This window comes from Camponotus vicinus, unplaced genomic scaffold (genome assembly GCF_025532165.1).
Source record: "Camponotus vicinus isolate PSW18456_S1 unplaced genomic scaffold, iyCamVici1.0 SCAF_4, whole genome shotgun sequence".
In the NCBI taxonomy this organism is placed as follows: domain Eukaryota; kingdom Metazoa; phylum Arthropoda; class Insecta; order Hymenoptera; family Formicidae; genus Camponotus; species Camponotus vicinus.
In genome coordinates this window covers 18,255,300-18,277,715 of record NW_028141976.1, presented here as the reverse complement: position 1 = coordinate 18,277,715, position 22,416 = coordinate 18,255,300, and the positions used below count along the sequence as shown (strand labels likewise).

The window sequence follows — 22,416 nt, the reverse complement described above, 5'->3', positions numbered from 1 at the left end:
TTCTTGTTATTGATAGTTGTTTGCGATCAGAAATTTCCCAAAGAAATACAAACATTGCTCTTTGAGAATAAATAAATATATGAAACTGCATATTTGTATTTATCGAAGTTAAATCAAATAAATTTTTAAAAATCGTCGAACGCTATACAAAGAGAATTGTATAAAATGAGTAAAGAGAAAGGAGAATGTCTTTTAAATAAAATAATATTTACTGCCATAATTGCAAAGAAACGTTTATAGATCGTAGAGATGTCCTGACTTCGTTGACTCGTGCTTATTCATCGCAATCCGTTCAAGAGAGATTAAATCAATAATTACAGATCCGTTATTACAATCTCTCATTATACGCCCCCCCCCCTCCGATCAAGATAGATACATAAATTGTAATAATTCAGACAATCTCACGCATCCTAAATATTACATTTGAACTTAAATACAATTATATTATTAATAAATTATATTGTTAAATATTATATATTTCTTATAACTATTATTTCTTTCACATAAAAACTTTATTTATTTTTATTTTAATTAAATTCTAAATGTAATATATGAGATCTTATACTTATGGCTTATTCTTCTTTATTTTAGTGATACTCGTCATTTCAAGACGAAATTGTTGAAAGTACAGACTCCATAATATGCATCCGAGATGTACTAAACGAAGGAAAGAGAGAACGTTATTTCTATTCCATGGAGAACTGGTTCTACCATTGGCAAGAGGTAAGCGCGCGCCGCGCGTGCCACTCGCGTGTGTCACGTGTCCCGGAGGTAACAGGTAAGAGGTAACAGGTAAGCGGCGAGGTCTAAAACCGCAGGTATAGAAACGCTCTCCCACTCCGCAACGAGAGCGATCACAAACAAAGAGAATAAATTAGCCGATTGTATCAAATGTTTCTTTAACGCAATCGATTTAATTAATATTGATTAATAGGTTATTATCCTGTCACATCAGTAATCTCATACATTATTCGTATGTATAAGATTTTTAAGAAGCTGTATGAATAATATGAATGCGAGTGATACACGCGAGTGTAGAATTCCTCGTTTCTCCTTTCTCCATGTTATAAGAGCCTGCATATTCTGCGATTCGCGGAATCGAGAGGATGCTCTTTATTATTTCACATAGGCCACAGCCTCTATACACGAGTGCCGTGTCGTGGAACGTTATATACCATGCTAGAGAATGCTAATTTTAAAATTCGCCATCTCGACTTTCATACCTTCATCTACACCAGCGCGCTGTTATTCGCGTGCTTCGCAATATTGCGCAATAAAGTCGGCCGAGACAGATGTGAGAGAACACGTTGTGTGCCGCGTTTGTCGATGAACGACACTTCAAGTTCCGACACGACGTGGTGAGCACATTACAAGCCACATGCGAAGATGAGAATGTTCGCCTGGCACGTACGAGATCTCGCGAGATGAGATGAACGCCGTCATAGCTCTTCGTTAAAAGGCTCGCCGGAATGCGCGTAAATCGATGCTGGTGAACAAGAGCGTGTGCTAAAAGTCGTATCCAAGCATCAATAAACCCGAAAAAAATATTTCACTTTGTTTAATAGATTTATCTAACTCGAGCCGACACACATCGCGCTTTATATTGGCAATAAATTTGCGCGCGGTATCCAAGAATAGTAAAAAGCACCTTCTTGCTTTTTTAATCGAATCTTTTTGTATCGCGAGATGAACGATAGTCCCATTGGCTTCTAAGAATGCCCCCTTTAACTATGAATATGCATGAGGTTTCGAAAGAAAAAGAACCCGAGATGGTCCCCTCTTTTATCTCCCGCGGCTTCTATAGCAGTTTTGTTTTTCTCTTAATAATAATAGTATTCTAAGTAGAGAGAAAGAGATATAGAAAGAGAGAAGGGAGCGATGATGCTTAAATTTTTTATCAGATCATTTATATCTTGGAGAGCCATAAAGAGACGCGCGGAGAAGAACATCTTGCATAAAAAGTGTCCGAGAACACATAGGAATTAATTAAATTGTCATAAATAATAAACTCTTGATTTTTTATGAATAGTTTTGTCAATTTCTTTGACCGCTCTTTTGCATATGGAAGCATATATTTACGAAAAAAAAAAAATGGAATAAATTCTTTTTCTCATCGCTCGAGAGCGAACGCTTCGCGACGAATAATTTCGATGCTATTTATTTGAAGAGATAACGAAGATCTCGATCATTGTCCTTGACTTGAAAGACTATATTTTACATATCATCATTAATGTACGAGCGACTAACGAGCAATATAAATTTTATAACATACCTTTTCGCGTTGTTGCTCTTATTTCTCTCGAGAAGCACACACCAATAAAATGTTGGTTATTCGACCCGTACATACATGAAGAAACGCAATAATGGTCGATGCTCTCTCACGGAAGGAATGGAAAGTACACAATTCACGTCAGTATAGTCAGTATAGTGTTCTTTACGGCTCCGATAATTACATTAGCCGCTGCTAATGTCTTCGTGACGTAGTACTCCACCCTTCGATGACCTTCGATCTCGAAGTTAATGCATATTCTCGACAGCATCTCGCACATTGCTCGTATCCCGCGAGTCGATCAATTTAATTACAGCTTATCATGCACGGTGGCACAAGACTGGCCAAGAATGCATAATGCGGCCGCTCGCTCCTCCTCCACTGCGCGATGCAAATTTACCCTTAATATCGTTAATTATAGGCCGCCGTTCAAACATTTTCGTTATCGATGCTTCGAATCGGCTATTTCAGACCCAAATCAAAAATGACAGCCGTGACGTCTGCCTTCAGACAAATTTTCCATCGCTCAACCATTTTCTACTTGCGCGTTAAACTGCGTTCGTTTGACGTGGGATCGATCGAGGATTTCGATACGTGGAAACGTGTGAGATGAAATCATGCCGGAGCTTTTTAGAAATGTCTTCCAAAAATTTTTATATCGTTAATTATAGGTCATCGCGACGTAAAGACGTTTACCTAATTATCGAAACGTCAAATCTTAAGGGGGGAAGACCCTCCAGACAACAGGTTTTTCAATAATTTTTTACAAAAAACTGAGAGTATTTATTACATTGAATGAAATTACATATTGACATTGATGTTCAAATGTATACACACAAATTTTTTTATAAGAAAAAAAAACAAAATGGCGGCGCTACAGCTGCTCAAACTTGGCTCCTTCAATTTGCGCTGTGGAATGCCCAGCCCCTTGTAGTCAACTGAAATCAACCAATCAAAAGTTTTTCATTAAAATAAGTTATTTCGCTTTGTATGTACCTATTTTTAACGAAAAAAAAAAATGAAAATTTGAACACAAAAAGAAAAAAATTAAATTGTTAAAAACAATATTTTTAGTAATAATTATTACTAAAAATATTGTTTTTAACAATTTGTTTATAAAAAAAAAAGTGTAATTTTTTTTTGTGTTCAAATTTTCATTTTTTTTTTCGTTAAAAATAGGTACATACAAAGCGAAATAACTTATTTTAATGAAAAACTTTTGATTGGTTGATTTCAGTTGACTACAAGGGGCTGGGCATTCCACAGCGCAAATTGAAGGAGCCAAGTTTGAGCAGCTGTAGCGCCGCCATTTTGTTTTTTTTCTTATAAAAAAATTTGTGTGTATACATTTGAACATGTCAATATGTAATTTCATTCAATGTAATAAATACTCTCAGTTTTTTGTAAAAAATTATTGAAAAACCTGTTGTCTGGAGGGTCTTCCCCCCTTAACGAAGGATCGACTACAGCAGCAAAGGCTATAAGATGATGCATTCGATTTTCGTAAAAAAATGTTTGAGCATTCTATCATCATTAAATTACTCTCTGTATCAAAGGAAACGAATTGAGATTCTGAAATTAGATTTACTTAATTTATAATTATTAATTTACATGTTATTTTTTTAATGTTACTAGGTATAAAAAAATAAGATGATTATATGATATGTATAATACTTAAAAATAATTTATGTGAGAGGGAATCAATTTAAAAATTAAATAACTAAACTATATCAGATACAGATGCAGTGCCACTTAAAAATCGTTAAAAATAATAAATTTTTTTCTTGTTACTATAAATTATTAAAAGGAATCATAATAAAAAATTATTAAAATTTTTCTCTTTGTTTAGCAACGTCATGTAGGAATAAATTGAAAGAATCTGATACCATTCTCTCTTGCCTTCCGCTCCCTGCTGAAACTATCGTGTTGCTAAACAAACGCCGCGATTCCTTTCCATCTCTTTTTCAACAGCATTCTCTGCCGCAGGGGCATCCTGCGAGAAGCGTGTCATTACGGGAGCATAAAAGGAATCGTCGATAAGAAAGGTGTTGAAAACGAGATCGAGATACGCAAACTGTCTTAAACCGGCGTCCAAGGTGTTAAGCGGCTCACGGCAAGATGCGCGCAACATATGAACACCGGATACTAAACGGTAGGCGTTCGCAACGCGAGATTTTCTTTATCGGCCATACATATACACAAATCATCGACTAGCCTTATGATTCTTGGCCGTGCTGTATGATTCTGCAAGGTCGGAGATGATTTCTAACAATGAGATGACATTGATTATAAGACTGCTGATCAAAAAGTATAAAACATTGTATTTAGATGCGATAGCAATTTTTTGTGTCGATAATTTAAAAAAATTGTGTTGAACTCTGTAAAAAAAATAAAATGTAAAATTACATATATATTAGAATATGTATCAAGAATGAAAAATTAAAATTTTCAGCTGTTCGGAAGCCTGAATCGATTTCTTTAGATCCTAGATCTTGATCTGCTTCAATTCAAGCTAAGATTCTCACGCAATGCGCGCGTCGCCTAATTTTAACACAAGAACTCGTAGCCGCAGGCGGTTTTTTGCGCGGACTACGAAGCGTGGAATTAACCGGTGCTTCCCCCTTTTCTAAAACCAACACGTAATTATCGCACCGGCGGTTGCGTTCGGCGATTCTTCTTGCCCTGGCCCTTTTTCCGCCGACAGGTTCGGCAAGCGACGATACCCGATATTTACATGGCAGGTGATATCAATTATCGCCCGTGAGCCGTCGATGCCCTAGAGCGGAAATTGCAGCCAAATCCGAATCTTGAATGGTTCCTCGCCAATTTGCCTGATTCGCGCCTTGGTAATTTTTTTTCATATCTCTCTAGTATAGTTTGAGCGATGTATCATAACAAGCGGTTTGAACGACCTAAGATTCGCAAAGTTTTTACCTGGCAAAGTAAACGATGAAAGAGAAAGATCGCATGATTTTTGGAAATTTCTAATGACGAGTATAATTCTTGACGATGTAATCAAATGTATTTGCAGACTAATAAAGGCATTGTAGGAACATAGCTATAAACTAAAATTATTATACAATATATATGTATTTATTTGTACACTTTTTAGATTCATTAAATTGTTCAGAAATTATTTTAATAGCAACATTGATCAAAGCTTTTTTCTCTTCTTGGAATGCAACAAGTATAATATCATACTCTCCTGTACGCGAAAAAAATCGCGACTCCCACGCGAACGCGCCAATGCGAGGACAGAGTGAGGACGGTCGATTTGTCTTGTTTTCTTCGAGACTGAGGCGTAACGTTCCGTTGCAGCTGAAGCAAACGGTGACTCGATAAGTACCGTGATGGTCCCCTGGGGCAAAAACAAATAATAACTTGGCCAGGAGAGGCCCTCGGTTACCTATAACGTCCGACTGAGGGACCCGTCTCTCTCTCGCCTTATTTGCAGGCGACTATCGCAATTTTGAAAATGGTTGTCTCATCACGAAGAGAGGGAGAGCCCGGGTCTGGGACGTCGTCGATTACAGGGCGCGCCGCACGCTCCTCCGTACTTCGGTGTTGGTTTTCGAGCCTTTTGTGTTAAAAAGACACGCGTAATCATCCTCCCCCTGCATTCCCCCCTTCGAGCCGATGCTCTTGCGAACACGTAGAATCGGGAAGAAAGAGACGAGGGAGAGATATCGGGAGAACGTCTACGGTCTGCCCCCCTTTCGCTCGCCCCGTGCCGCTTCCGATCGCCCCTAGGGCCCCCAGCTCGACAACGAGCCGACTTTTTGCCGCGTCCGGAACTTAGCATAGGGAATCATCGTGCGTATACTTCGACAACAGGTGTCGGGATAGCCGGCTTTCGAGCGCGCGCGAAATTGCAGACTCGCGCAATCTCGCGCCGCAGCCGACCGGTCGCGTGACTTTGCATGAGCCTTGATTACGCGCTCGTGTTTGCTGCCGCCCTCATTGCGCGCGGCTTGTGTAGCAGAGGCGCAATTCATCCACGATATGACAGCTTTATTTAAGGGACGGCGGTACCGCGATTGAAAGGGCACACGAAGAAAATAACCGATTGTCAAACAAGAGGTGATCTTACAGAGATGATAAAAATCTATCAAAATTATATTAATGAAAAGTAATTACCACGCAATTTTTAAATGTATTATCGTATATTATGTCATATTTTATTAGAGCATAATATTTTTCATCATCACTCTAGATGCAATTCAAGTACCTGTGAAAAATATCGTCGAAAAAGAATAATTTAGAGTCTTTAGATGAGAGAAAAATTTTTCGGCCACATTTTACGCAACAACGTCGGACGCTAAACGCGTGGTTTATTTTATGATTTATAAGATTTGTCATTGCGTGACCACGCGGTGCGGAAAGAGGGTCGTTATTAACGCGACGCACCGACAAAAGAATGCACGCACACGCGTGCACCTGTGCACCATCAGGCGGAAATTGCGGATGCTTCTTCGGCCCTCAAGTATGTTTTTAAAAGATGCGATCCGTTTTTGCGCCCCAAATCGGTTTGCAGAAACGTCCTCCGCGTACGGACACGTGTGCGCGTCCGCGGACGTGTGGACCAAAAATGGGCTCGTTTGGTCTACAGCAGAACGAAAGAGCAAGCGGGAGAGCCACAGGAAGAGATTCGATGAGACAAAAAGCTTGAAGCGCTCCAACTACAAATTCGTTTCTCAGCAAAGTGGCAGCTGTGCCAACGGTCGTGGCCATATCAGCTTTTGAATTACAATAATAAAGATGGTACTGGTGACGTATGTATTATTGATCGATTCACATTTGCTACTTTTTGTACATGTGTGTAAAATTTGCTTTTTGTAACTTTGGATTACATACCGTTTTTAACACTTGAAATGTATGTGTAAGTTAGTCATAAAGTACAGGCTTTTAAATTAACATCATTATAATCGTCAATGTTCCATAACTTTACAATTAAATGTAAAATATCTACTTATATGTCGTCTGTTTATCTTACAAATTAATTTCTCTACAATGCAACATGACTATTTGTTTGTTTAGTGTACAGAAGACCTATAACGAATACTCATAAATATAATTTTTGCCTCGTGTGTGTTCCCCTTCATTAATATGCCGCGATAAAGTTTCGAGAAACGATGTTATAAAAGCGACAAATAAAATACACGACTGCGCAACTCATGATTATATCGTGACGAGAGACGTGGCAAAGAGAGGCAAACGATGTCCTCCCTGTCCCATTTCACTTCGCATTTTCGCGCCTGCTTAATAAGATCGAAAAAAGAAACGAATGGAAGAGGAGCAGAGCGACGATCGGGCAGTCATTAAGATGAATCGCGGAGCTAATCGCTGTCACTGATGGAACTGTCTCGCGGAGTCGGCGAATGGCCCGGCTGACACGTCAACAAGTAAAACACTTTTTAAGCCGAAGAGTGTTCTGCCGAGAGTGCACTTAAGGACAGATGCAGTTTACACGTTGCTACTGCGTGCGCGGATGCGCTGATGGGAGACGAATGATGGAGGAATGGATTCCCGATAGAAATGGATTCATTAAAATAAAATAATGTATGAGATTATACGCGAATTCTACGTTAACATAGCGGAGTGCCACGAAAGCTACGAGATATAGTCTTCACCCCGACGGGCACTAATTACTAACTACGAGCTTCAAGATTACCTGCTTCCTAGTAACGAAGGTCTGCCTTTCAAGGGCAAGGATCGTGTAATCTAGAAGAATCGTTCTCATAAACGTGGATTGACGGGTGATTGATGAAGGCTCACGGTGCCAAAGTACCGCCTACACGATTTTTATAATTAAAGACCGGGATACTAATAGTTATTTTACCAACTCTGTCTCACCAAAGGAGAACTTATCAACCCTTTGGAGATGGAGGAAACGGAGTATTGAATTAAATTAATTTTATATTTTAATTAAAAAACTTTAATTAATTCTCCAATGTGACTTTTGTCGGGACGATCAAAGGTAACACTTTAAAATATTAAAAGATAAACGTTTCTCACTTATAGATAATATTTCTTCTTAAAGGAATATAAAAAAATCACATTTTTGTGGTTGATTTAAACAAGAGAAATTACGAAGAAAGATCGCGCATTAAAAAATTATTTCGCAAGAATCCGTAAAGTTGCTCTCGATGATATTTCAGGTTAAACTTCTCGCGAGATCCAACAAGAACAAAGCATTAATAATTTTTATTACGTCGATTCTCGTATCACGGTTGCGTTTAAATATTTAAAGTATACAATATGTTCGTTCGATGAGCAAAAGAAAATATTTCTAAGGATATAATCTACACATCACATCAGATTGTACACATATTTGTTTACACACAAAAGAAACTAGAGAATAATTACATATATTATGAAATTTTTAAATGTGATAAATTCGCGTAATTTGTAAAAACATTAATTACATATAATACAAATGTTAATTATATTAATCAAAAACAATATGCTCTTTTTTAAAGGTAAAATATTTTAAAGTCTATAATAAGTCTAACAATTAACAAATAAGAATAATTATTAAAATTGTATATTATTCTGAAATTTTTACTGTATTGGTTGAGTTTTTTCTTTTACTGTAGTTATTGAGTTTTTTCTTTTATTTAAGCAGATTGGCTTTGGTATAGTACTTTTCACATGGGCGTATTTCGGATTTTTTGTTAGCTTCGGAATTAAACCTGGTGATGTCTTGTTATATAATACTGATTCACTTAACTTTGACATTGAATGATCCACTTTTGTGGATCCTAATTTTTTAGGAGTTATAATATTATTCGCCATTCCAGTACTTTTACGTCTATTAATTAAATTATCTTCTTTTTCCGCTATGTGCAAGTTAGAAGATAACATTGATCCAGAGAAAGTTGTCATCGATCTGCGAATTTTGGTAGGCTCTTTCTTGATTATCGTTGATGTACGATTAAGATTAAGAAGACTGTTTGAAAGTAATCGCTGTGATTGTTTGTTGAATGTTTGCTATAAAATGATTTAATTAATATATATATGAATAATATTTTATAATATATACACACATATATACATACATGTAACGCGCGCGCGCGCATGTATGTGAAAAATTACCTTTTTTAAATCATCTATTTTTAACGTGATGTTTATAGCAGACTCTCGTATTTCTGCCAATGATTTCAGAAAATTGTTATTTAGTGAATTATGTAATGAAATTACATTATTATCCTCAAACACGTCATCTTGAATATCATTGTTTAGTTTTTGGTCTTCTTTGCAAACAAAAGTATCAGATCTGCCAATAACGCAAATCGAAGGATTTGATCGTGAAATAAACTACGAATAAATGGTAAATAAAATTATATTTGTAGCGGACTAGATAATTAAATTATCAGTTAATTTAAGGACTATATATTGTAATTACTCTTTAGATAATAATGAACAATTAAGAAATTAATAATTCAAAATTGCATATTACCTTTTTTTCACTCTGCAATGTATTCAAAGAATTCTCCGTTTCTTTTTCGATAGCTTTTAATGAAGTATCAGAAAGAGAAGAATCCGTTACGAATTGAAATTCATCCTGAGATCTAAATATAATATTATTACGAAATGATTATGAAACAATGATACGAAATGATTATAAAATGATATCTTTAAAATGATATCTTATAAAATGATATCGCATTACACAAACTTTAAAACAACCTGCATGTATTCTTATTATCTTGACTGCCATTGATCTTGGAACTGATTAAATCTGTTGAAACGACTTCCTTATTCGATGTCACGACATTTGCCACAGAATCATCGTCATTCTCATTGTCATCATTCTTTATCCCAAGTGCGCGAAGCACATGATGTATAGTGTACGTTATTTGTTCATTGGTCAAGGGCACGATAACGGATTTTGATTTATTGTTCTGAAACACACATTTATAACGATCACGAATTATATTCTAAAATTTTATCACATGCACCACATTATATTTTCCTAGTAATATACATATGTAAATCTAATTATATATACATTAATATTTTTATCGACTATATTTTATTTTTTCGTTCAAAATAATTATATATATTTATTATATATTTTTAGTTAATAATCAAATACTTTACATGTAATGGCATATGCTTCATGTAACGCATAACTAATTGCGAGAATTCTTCAGCAAAACGTAACACACTCATTCTGGACGACAGTTCTAGATGACATGTACCAACGAAGGATTTCAAACGACTGATCAATCGAACGATTTCATAATGACCTCTATATATTTGATGTTTACAGTCAGCCACATAGTGCTGTACTAACAAGTTCTATTGCCCCTTTCGATATTTTCGAAGTTGAATGTATTTTAAAAAGAAAATGTGAACGATATAAAATTTTTTTAGCTATATTCATCAGTATATTTATTCATATCTTCCCTAAATTTTAACTAATTTTTTGCTATTTAATAAACAGACGGAGAAACTTTTCCAAGTTAAAGGAGAAATCTAATTTTTTTTATTTATTTTACGATACACATCATAACATTAGCATAAAAGTTTACATAAAAATCTGCTTGAATTAACAGATCGATGGACTAGAGCTTACAGCTCCATTCAGAACGGTTATGGATTCGTCATTCCATGCGAATATACAGTTGCGGAAATAATCATTTTCTCCATAAGATTGTCTGCTCCCACGAATCATCTTCGAAGAGTAGTTTCTAAAGTACGATGCGGCCACTCCTCCGCTCTGCCAATTATTCCCTGCCACACGTCGGGCACTGATGGAGCAGCCCGCGAGAGAAGAGGCGTAGGGACATGATAAATCTCCCTCGGGGGAAAAACTAGCCGCCCAAAAATATATGCACGCCGGAGATGGATGGGTGGAGTGCAAGGGCGGTGCCCGGTGCACGCAGGGAGAGTTTCGTCTCAGTTTGTTTCTCGAAACTCCTCTTCATCTCGTACTATCTCGCTTCCTTTCCCTCTTATCCTCTCGCCCCCTTCCCTCCTTCCCCCGTCCCTCTTGCTTGTCGCCTTCTCTACGGCGCGCCGTGATGTCTTTTTGTAAATTTTTTGGCGATCGAACGATTAGGGGAAGGCGGCGCTCGTCAGTCAACTCGGTGGATGAATCTTCGGCGTATGCAGATACGCGCGTTGCCACGCGGGATCTCCGCTTTCAAAATAAAACTACGCGTGCGATAATTCGACGACGCGCCAGCTGCTCGCTCAACGCTATGCGCGCGTGCGACGTTCTCCAGCTGATCGCTGAAAAATCGTGATTAATCGAAGTTGTCACAATTATCGAGAGAATTATTGAGATTATCGAAAAGCTTTTACGAAGTATATTAAATTCTCTTGGAAAGAAAATTAATAAAATAACAATCAAGCACATCAAGCATAAATTCCGATTAAGAAAAAGCAAATTGCACGTGATACTAATTAAATGAAAATATGTACGCGAACGCCAATGTATTATTTAAAAAATAAGCTTTTTAAGAAATATAATACAGATACATAATATACATGTTATATGCGTCAGGATTGAAAATGCAGTTTGTAAAGTGGATGTTTGAATATAACCACGCTACGGCTTGGTCCTAGCAAAATATTCCTCTTTCTCCAGATTCTACCGTTGCCCCTGGTACACTAATTTCGACGTGTCCTTACAAATGAAAGGCTTCGCTGCGTCTGCATCGTACCGCGTAGCACCTTCCCAAATATTTATCATTTCCTTCCGACGCCGGATGTCCTTAAACGCCCGAGAGAATACGACACCCCGAAGGTGCAGCAATCTCTCCTTCGCTATTGCGGACCGCTAATGCATGTGCAGTCGTCGCACGGCGTACGAGATATGCCGGCGGTCGTTTGAAGTCCGAACATGTTTGAACAGCGGTCATTGTCTTGTCTTCAGTTTCTTCGTTTTCTACTCCTCGTCAATACCGCTACTGCGGCTGTGAAGGCAACTCGTTTCAGATAAGAAGAGAGCTGAGAGCGTCTCGCGAAAAGCATTTTTATGACTTTAATGATAAAAGATTTCGAGCATTACACACATATATGTATATAAATCGAATCACTTAATATGCAGATTTTTCGATAATAAATAATAATAAATAGATATTTTTAACGCTTTTTTTATGACGATTTTACTAATCTATCTTACAATCAGAAGAAGGAAAAATTTTCGCATTATTATTTAACGAAGATAATGTAAAATATCATAATCATACCAAAAAATATCAAAAATTATTGAAAATAGCTTAAACCGTAAAAGCACCACCGTAAAATCACTTAATTCGACCGAACTCAAAGTACGTCTTATTTAGTGACCTAATATTTGACTTTCGCCACATTGGACCACGAGTCCTCCATAGTTCGACTGCCGCCGTTTGTTTGCAGTCTGTCTTCGTTTCGGCTCGCGCCAGGTTGATTTAGGATTTAAGGATTTCCGCGTTTGTTATTCGAAGATCACGTGGATAAATATACTTGAGATGATTCCTCTATTTAGGTAACCGCGGGTGGGCTTGTTTCAGTTGCTCCGGTTACGTAGCTGCGAATTCGCACAGTTATGAATTCACCGAGTAAAATCGAATAAATAAAATATAATTTTTATTTGATGCACAAAATGTAATTTTTATTCGACACATGTACATTTAAAAATAAGATTGCAAACAATATTTGCATAGCAAAAAAGCTCGAGCTTGGATTATTTTAGAAATAAAAAGATACTAAATTATTTTTGTAATAAACCTGATGATATTATTATATTTAAGGAAAAATTAAAATCTGTATTATATATAAAAACTAAATTTCAAATTAAAATCAATTCTGATTTCGATAGGTGAACAAAAGATTCGATCCTTTTAGCGGAAGATTTCGAGTCGAAGATACTTGGTCATGAGAAAAAAAGAGAACTCGCGGAAGTTCATCGAGAGAACCGGTGGTATCTTCTGTTTGGTTAGTCTTTAACTGACCATTACACCTGAATGGGCCGCCTCAAAATGGAAAAGGGCAGCCTAGTCCTTGATCCGACCGGCCTACTTCCTGTGAAACCCGAATGAGTAGATCCTGGGGACCAACGGTCAATGGTAATAATGACGAATGTTTTCTCCCGCGATTCTTCCGACGAGCCGTGCGCCGTTTCTGCGCTTCGGACTGGTCTTACCTGATCTCCTTTTAAGCGTATTCGTGTGACTCTCGGGAACACTCGAAGAATCAACAAGCAGAGCGAGAATCTTAGATCGCGTGCTTGCAAGAAATCGCGGTGTAGATTCTAACCGCGAAGCGCGATTGGCTTTTTGATCTTCCAGGAACAAACTTGCGTTCTGCCTGTCTTACGAAGGATATTCCCGTCGCAGAAACCTGGCTATGTCGTATTATAGCATTACATATGGCTGATGCATTAGGCCACCACGCGTTTATCTATTATTTTTACATGATATACTGAGGGTCTTTCTATTGAAAATTGCACAATGGGAATATCGCTGACCCGAAAAAAGGACGCAAAACAGGACACTTAAGCGCTTTTTGTGCACACAACCAGTCACGTTTCCGAACGAGAACTGCAATTTTGAAGGGATGATGAGCATCCGTTATGGCGCGTAGATTGTCGCTATTATCGACCAAAGATGTAATGTATCGAGAGCAAGTGATCTTTCTAACCACAAACTACACTCACCTACCTTGAACATATTAGTGTCCAACATCAGATGCAGTTCTAAATGTGCAAAGGTAAAAAATAATGATCTTCAAAAATACTAACTCCAATTTTGCTAAATGAGCATATACAGGGTGGTTCTTGTAACGGTCGCCACGATTTTTAATGTAAAATTAAGAAATGATTTCAAGCCTTATAACTCAAAAAGTACTTGAGGGAAAAATATTTTATTATAGTGTTTTGGAAAGCCCTCGAGATAAGCTACAAGAATATGCAATAAAAAATAGGAAGTTCCGTTTAAGAAATTGACGGTGACCTTTACGTGACCTTCAAATGACTCTCCAAGGTCAAATCATTGCCACCATCTGATGGCCCCCTTCAAGCCATACAACTTTTGTTTGAAACATTTTTTTGTTAGATTATTATAAGTGCCTTAAAAATCGTGGCGACCGTTACGAGAACCACCCTGTATATGTATTATCTGAAAAAATTAAGAAGTATATAAGAGATAAATAGCATACATATATTCTTATATATGTATATCAGGATAACAATTAGAATAATGAGAGTTTTTTGCAGTTTTACATTCATTATATCAGACAAAATAGGAATGCCAGATATTTAAATTTAAAAGGAACGATTCTCGCAAATGTACTCGCAGATACAAAAGATTGCTATATATTCGTCGTCGCGATCGATCTGTCTCAATTCTCATCCATCACTTTCGACAGCAAGCTGCAATCTGATGTATCGCCTCTGCTCTGCTTTCGTCGTCCAGGGAGTTTGTCGGAAAGTTTTAAAGGAGACAGTTCGTGACATAACACGTCCCGTAAAGGGCACGCATTCAGCGCGCGACGAAAACGCGAAGGCTGCATTCGGATAGAAACACCTTTACCGTCCTCGCATACGAATTCGTCCCTTTTTCCGCGAATGCGTCGACGAATACTGACCTGCTCCTCTTGTACAACACCGCCCGGGCATTGTCACCCCCCTCTCCCTTTTCATTCACTCGAGGGTTGCTACCAAGGAATTGTGCTAACACGAAGAAACTCGCAATGGATGGTGGGGATGCGAGTCGTGTGGCCGCACGCGTGTTTACTTAGGATCATCTTCAATGGCCACCGGGATAATTCCGGATTCCTGTGCAAATCCCGTGCAAATCCCCGCAGCAAGCCTGTTACGGATTAGAGACTCTATCCCAGGGAAACGTGCACGGAACAAGGAAGTCGTGGCTTTGAAATACAATGTTTTATTCTCTTTTGATCGCGCGAAAAAATTTTTCAAGATCCGTTGTCTGTAAAGTGCAACAATATTCGCAAATGTGACGATACACATACACACATCGAGCGGGTCGTTTGTCGTCACGCGTCACGATTTTCGTAATTAAGTGTAAGATTTGAGCTAATCGACTTCCGCCAATAAATCAGCTGTATCGAGCTGTACCGCATCGGTAACCCGATAACCGTACTGCTCTGCGTAGTTCCTGTTTGTTGTCGATCCCGTTGGCTCGGTGTCCCCTTACGGGTCTCCACTTGCCGTCCAGAAGTTCGCCAGTTAGTTACTCGTAGGAAACGAGTCTCACCACCATTGGAAAGTCCCGTAGTAGTTTCTCCTGTTTCGCTCGGAACTAAAGTGCGCCAACTGTCGCCAGAAGAGACACTGTCCAGATCACTAGCAGTGGTTAATTAAAAATGTTGGAGCAGTTCTTGCGGCTTGGTCCACCTGGTTTCCTGTCGCACTGCGATCGATAGATCGACGCCATACGACGGAAATGAACGCCATCGTTGTCGATTACGAGATTCAGTCCGCGTTAAAAGATATTAACTTCGCAATAATGCTTATCCTCCGCAATTTGCATATCTCGACGATTTCTATCATGACATTGAGAGACAAATTTATCACGAAATTTATCAAGAAAATGTATGCAGGATTCTTCGTTGCAGGATAAACCGCTATAAGATATTGTCATTAAGCCATAGTCACACAATCGACCAGATCGTATTATAGCAATTATAGTGCCTCATTTGGCGTGTATATGGCCAATTTCGAAGCGACTCGTGACATGGTAAAGCCGTTCTAGTTCCGAATGATTTGTTCGAATACGAGCGCATGTGGTTTCTACATAAATGCACGATCCTCGTATCTTTTACGAGACATCGCGCGCTGTTCCCGTTTATAGCAAATCGAGCAATAAAACGGAATCGCAAATACCGTAGCGCCGAGGCAAAATGTGCGCCGAAGCAAATGAAACTGGCATATCGCCCTTGTATCTCGGTATATCGCACGACTTGCTATGGAAATTGCCATTGTCTAAATTGAATCATAATCATACACACTTTAACAGAATCAAAAAATTTATATTAACATTTTATATCCTCAAGATTATTTTTTAAAGATCACACCGATGCTGAAAAAAATAATAATGATTTAAAGGTATTAATTAAAAAATTTAAAAAAGATTGCACAAAAGTACGATAAACATTTAGTAATATTTGAAAATCGGCTTAAGGTTACTAATTGATACACTATTATCTTTATGTAATTAAAGTATTAAATTAAATCTGACATAAAAGATATTTATCGTTACAAAAATCACATGTTTTCAACGAGAAAAGAATAATAATATAAATATATTTATATACATATAATTTAAATTTATAAGGCAACGTGGCTTTTAAACCAAAAGGCTTTGTCGTCTCGATCGCATTGTTTGCCCGATTGTACTTGAGGCAATGTCGCAATTATCGTCTGTTCGCACTCCGTTATCGCGCGCATAATTTTGGAAAACGATGTCGTAGACTGCACTGCGCGCGCTCGTTTCGTTCCATTCTCGCCGCACGTGTTCGCCACGACCAAAGTCTCGTGTGTCTTCTTTCCAGAAAATAATATGTCCGTTTAACTTCTTACGGTCCACGGTGTCCCATATCCAAGCTGGAAGGGAAGTGGGTGTCACGGGGTGTGCCCGACTCCTCTGTGAGAGCGCGATCTTGGAGAAAGCCGTAATAAAAACCCTCTCAATAGAGAAAACGAGAGAGAAAGAGAGGAGAGCGCGCGAAGGGTAGAAAAACGTTTCGCTTATTTTCCACCCGCGACGATTCGTGGGCGTGAATGGGCGTGAAATTCTTGGGAGAAATACGTGCCATACATTCTATGAAGCACCAGGTTTATTTCGTAAATATACAAAATCGCAGAAAGCGGAGCAGATACGTGTTGCGAGTGTAGTAGTAAGACTATGAGGTTTCTAACGCAGGGGCTCCGAGGGGGGGTGAGGGGCGAGGGGGAACCGCGGGCGGGGGGGTGACGTCACGGGGGGGTGACGTCACGCGGGGGGGGGGGTGACGTCACGCGGGGGGGGGTGACGTCACGTGCGGGGGATGATGACGTCACGCGGGGGATGATGACGTCACGCGGGGGATGATGACGTCACGTGCGGGGGATGATGACGTCACGCGGAGATGATGACGTCACGCGGGGGATGATGACGTCACGCGGAGATGATGACGTCACGCGGGGGATGATGACGTCACGCGATGGATGAGGGGGTCCGCGCGGGTAGGGGGGATCCGCGGCGCGAGCGATGGACGAGGGGGTCCGCGCGGGTAGGGGGGATCCGCGGCACGAGCGATGGACGAGGGGGTCCGCGCGGGTAGGGGGGATCCGCGGCGCGAGCGATGGACGAGGGGGTCCGCGCGGGTAGGGGGGATCCGCGGCGCGAGCGATGGACGAGGGGGTCCGCGCGGGTAGGGGGGATCCGCGGCGCGACCGATGGACGAGGGGGTCCGCGCGGGTAGGGGGATCCGCGGCGCGAGCGATGGACGAGGGGGTCCGCGCGGGTGGGGGGGACGGGTGTGAGAAGAATAGCGCTACGTGTGGGAAAAGGATAGCGTAAAGTGTGTGAAGAGGACAGTGCGACAAGGATGACACATGACATCATCAACATGTGACAAGGATGGCGTCAACGTGGGACAAGGACGACGCATTATAAGATGCCACATAGGTGGGAGCAGGACGACGCAAAGGTAAGTGAGTGATAGCGACGAGCTTGTGAATGAGAGAGAACGATAATAGCGCGAAGAGAACGCATACGAAAGAGAACTATAATATCGCGAGAACAACGTGTGCGAGAGAGAACGATAATAGCTAAGATAACGCGTGCGAGCGAGAACGAAGATATCGCGAGACTTACAACTAACGCGAGACTTATTGTTAGAACGATAGCGCGTACGAAAGAGAGAGAGAGAACGATATTGCTATACTTACAACTAGCGCAAGAGAGACGCAAGGGATGGGAACGCAAGGAGAGGCGCGTAAATAAATACATTTCTTTTCAATACTAAATATAACATTTATTTTAAAATGTGTGTGTGTGTATTATACAATTTGTGTGTGTGTGTGTGTGTGTGTGTGTGTGTGTGTGTGTGTGTGTGTGTGTGTGTGTGTGTGTGTCTAATAAAATAATAATATAATAATATAAAATTTAAAATTTAAAAAATATAATAATAATAAGAATAGTAATATAATAATATAATAATATAAAATTTAAAATTTAAAAAATATAATAATAATAAGAATAGTAATATAATAATATAAAATTTAAAATTTAAAAAATATAATAATAATAAGAATAGTAATATAATAATAAAATAAAAATATAAAAATATAAAATACATGGGGAGGCCGCTCCTGCAACAGAAAAAGAGACATTTCATTAGCTTTATTTTAATAATTAATAATAAAAATTATAAAAAATAGATATACCTTAGCCCCCTGGGGCTACTAAGTCCTCCCACTCCTCCTCTTCTTCCCAATCTTCCTCTTCTTGGACCCATATCTCTTCTTCTATTTCTTCGTAGGGCTCTTCCCCGAAGAGCCGCCGCAGATCAAATATATCTCCATCTAGGCCCTCCGGGGTGTCGCCCCACACGTCTCCAAAATTCTCCCTCTCGGCCCGGCGCACCGCCCGCACCCACTGGCGGTGCTCTATGTTCATGAAGCCCGGTATGCGGACTTCATCCTGGAACTACATAAAAAGTATAATTAATATAAATACAAAATTTTTTACACTTTTTCACAAAATAATCACAAAACACTACTTACGTTCCACGTGAAAGTCATGTTGAGTGCTACGATACATAATATGTCCATCAATTTCGTCTTCCAGTCCTTGTACAATGATGCAAGATGATCCATTGTTTTTTAAACTTTTACACACTTCTTACTCGCGCACTTCTAAACTCTTTCTGATGAGAGAACGAGGTCTCGGCACGAGATTTTATAGCAGAGATGCGACATTATCACCATATCAAAAACGCGTCGTAAGACAAAAGTATACGCGGTCCCATGCAACTCTCAGCGTGGTATATAATATAATATTAATATTATCATATCGCTACTTTGTGAGGAGACAACGAGGTCTCGACACGAAACTTTAGAATAGGGACATATCATTATCGCTTTACCAAAAACGCGTCGTAAGACAAAAGTATGCATGATATAATATAACATTATAATGTGTCAACCCTGCTCGAACGGTCATCGAACGCAAACGAACGCTCGTCGAACGGTCATCGAACGGAAACGAACGCTCGTTGAACGGTAATTGAACGATCATCGAACGGAAATGAACAGTCATCGAACGGAATTGAACGGTAATTGAACACCCGTCGAACGGAAACGAACGCCCGTCGAACGGTAATCGAACGGAAACGAACGGTAATCGAACGGAATTGAACGGTAATTGAACGCCCGTCGAACGGAAACGAATGCCCGTTGAACGGTAATCGAACGGAAACGAACACCCGTTGAACGGTCATCGAACGGTAATTGAACAGTAATCGAACGGAAACAAACGCTCGTCGAACGGTAATTGAACGGTAATCGAACGGAAACGAACGCCCGTCGAACGGAAACAAACGCTCGTTGAACGGGAATGAACGCTCGTCGAACGGTCATCGAACGTAAAACTATATTCAATTATCAAATATTTAAATGTTTTATCATGTACCACAATGTAGTATCGAAATACAATATCTGTGGCAGCTGTGTCGCGTACGGAAACACGATACTGCACACGTACATAGATAGAGATGAGGAAAGAAAGGAGAGAATAAGAAAGACGATAAAAATATATTGCATCATCAATTTATTATAAATATGGATTCGATGAATCATGATGTTTCAACCACCAATTATAAATCTTAAATACATTTTCTAAAGCACAATTTTTTACATGATTTTCACAACGTACAGTATTCTTAACATCTAACTTATTTAAAGAAGCTACATCCTCATAATCTGCATCCAAAGTTTCGATAATCACATCGTTTCTTGCATCATTGTCCAGTATATCGGCTAGCCATTGCCGTTTTTCATGCCCTTTAACGTACACGAGAGGTGACGCATCATCATCCTCCCCCGTTGCACCCATCACCGCTGTCGTAATTAAACGTTTCGATTTCCAATATGAAACGTGTCCATCATTCCACGATAATCCATGGTGATTTTTCATCAACCATAAAACCTGACATCTCTCAGATTTTGTGAGCATGTGCCATGGTTCGGGACATGTAAAAATATAATGAGAAAGTACGGATCCCTTTCTCAGAACAGCAGCTTCCTTCACGACAAAATTTTTCCCAACGATAAATCCTTGTAGATCCACAAACGTTGGCACAGCCATGATGACAAGATCCGATTGCAGACTGATGTCGATCGTCAAACATCTCAATCTTTTATATTTTTTCATATGCAATGGAGGGGATATTTGCTGACTTATGTAATTTTGCGGACTACATTGGTCAATGGATTATATTCGACAACCCGATCGTGCAAGATGAGACAGTAGGCGGTAGTATTCGCCGGTATATTTTCCCTGCATTCAAACTCTATTCTCACGTCCACGGTAGCAGTTTTGACAGACTCGTTTTGTCGCGAGCAATCAATGACCGCGAGAGGACCGCAATGTAGAAACTTTGAAATGGTTAATAGCGTTGCATTATCATCGCATCCATAATAAGATTTGCGAAAACGAGAGTACATGTTGAATAGAACGGCGAATCTATTTTTTTCAAAATCTAAATTTAAATCATCATAGGGATAAAATTCCGAGTTTAAATAGAGTTTAACGTTGGTTAATTTGCAGTCATCGAATAATGTAACATCTTGTGACACTGAATTCTTTTTACCAGTTTGCAATGCAAAGATCACGTATCGTGGTTTCTCTAGCTGGGAGGCGGCTTTCACGGTCCATGAATGCTTAGTCGTGCTATGCAGCAGAGGAAATTCGTATAGATCCCAAGATCTGAAACTCATATTCAAGTATCGTCCGCTTTCCAACATTCGCAACATCGACAATTTATTAATCTCGTTCAATATTACATGAGGCATACGCCACTGTATCTTGAGTAATTCAATCTCTGCCTCCGACGATGGGTGTCCGAATAGACAATTATTATCGTTGCGCGAACGTATCAAAATCAATTCGTGACGAGCGTTAATCACAACGCGTTTATAATCTTCGCAAAATCCCAGCAGCATGTTGAGCGGTACACAATAGTTGAAATAATTTTTGTCACCATTGTACGTCAAATCCCACGCAGCGTTCTTCAAGTTTATACTTTTCTGGTGCGTTAGAGAGACATAATTTTTGAGCGTCGAAGTTATTCCAACATTTCTGTTGCGATCAATCTCTACTCCGTCGAGTTCGTATCGAAGCTCATCAAACATGAATGCGACGCAATTGTTTCCCAATACAACCTTCATTTCGTCATTCGCTTTACGCACATTAAACCTTCCCTCGATGTAAAGAAAGCTTTCGCACGGTAACGTGTACAAATCCTGATGTTGTATAGGTATTCGTATCTCGTCGCTGTATCCAAGCGTCGTATTGGCGTACGGATTGTATGTATGAGTCTCAATCTTGACGATGCGATCGTCAAAGACTGGTTCACCTCCGATATTCAAAATATCAATCATTCTTTTCGTACGATGAATCCCAATGATTTTAAAAATTCACGATTCAACGCGCTCAGCTTCTTCTTAATGGCTATCTTATTATTGTCACCCGATACCGCAATAGTATTGTCCCTCGTAAAAGTATTGTCTCTCGCGTGCTCCGTTTCGTTCAGCACGAGCATACTATGTTTGTCGCCGCCGTATATGCAATCTTACGGTAATTTCCTCTCCTCGAAAATCGAGCAATCGACCTCTTTGATCCACAATACGTATTGTTAAATCCGTAATGCTCCGTACGATGATCGGCAGGTAAATGATCTGTGCCGGCGTTTCCGATATCTTATATCCTGGTGGTACGCTCGGTGAAAATTCATGTATTGTGTGTACGCGCATGCCATTGCTGTACGCACCAGTAGTCATGTTACATTCTATACGAATAATATTTACGTTTATAATATTAACTGGTTCGTCCGATTCGTACCACTCGCGAGGTTGCAATATACGATTCGATGAGAATCCAAGCAAGGATCCTACATTGTTGGGTTTGGTAAAGTTTATTCTGTAG

General features: G+C 39.4%; 3 protein-coding genes across 3 annotated transcripts in view; 1 reads left to right on the top strand and 2 right to left on the bottom strand.

Moving 5' to 3' along the window:
- The window catches only part of LOC145970897 (uncharacterized), a 138,589-nt gene that overhangs the window by 76,606 nt on the left and 39,567 nt on the right, over window positions 1–22,416 (top strand). Inside the window, exon 5 of the mRNA XM_083097954.1 lies at window positions 592–723. The gene's annotated coding sequence lies outside the window, so the exon portion shown is untranslated. The remainder of the gene's footprint in view (window positions 1–591; window positions 724–22,416) is intronic.
- Window positions 8,273–10,517, bottom strand: LOC145970126 (uncharacterized). The gene is made up of 5 exons (XM_083096604.1): window positions 10,373–10,517; window positions 9,959–10,173; window positions 9,729–9,840; window positions 9,365–9,586; window positions 8,273–9,259 (listed from the first exon to the last, which is right to left on the bottom strand). Exons 1-5 carry the CDS (start codon window positions 10,442–10,444, stop codon window positions 8,831–8,833), a joined length of 1,050 nt encoding a protein of 349 aa, XP_082952730.1. The 5' UTR covers window positions 10,445–10,517; the 3' UTR covers window positions 8,273–8,830.
- Window positions 18,437–20,600, bottom strand: LOC145970494 (uncharacterized). Its single transcript, XM_083097314.1, has 2 exons — window positions 18,996–20,600; window positions 18,437–18,918 (listed from the first exon to the last, which is right to left on the bottom strand). Exons 1-2 carry the CDS (start codon window positions 19,086–19,088, stop codon window positions 18,658–18,660), a joined length of 354 nt encoding a protein of 117 aa, XP_082953440.1. The 5' UTR covers window positions 19,089–20,600; the 3' UTR covers window positions 18,437–18,657.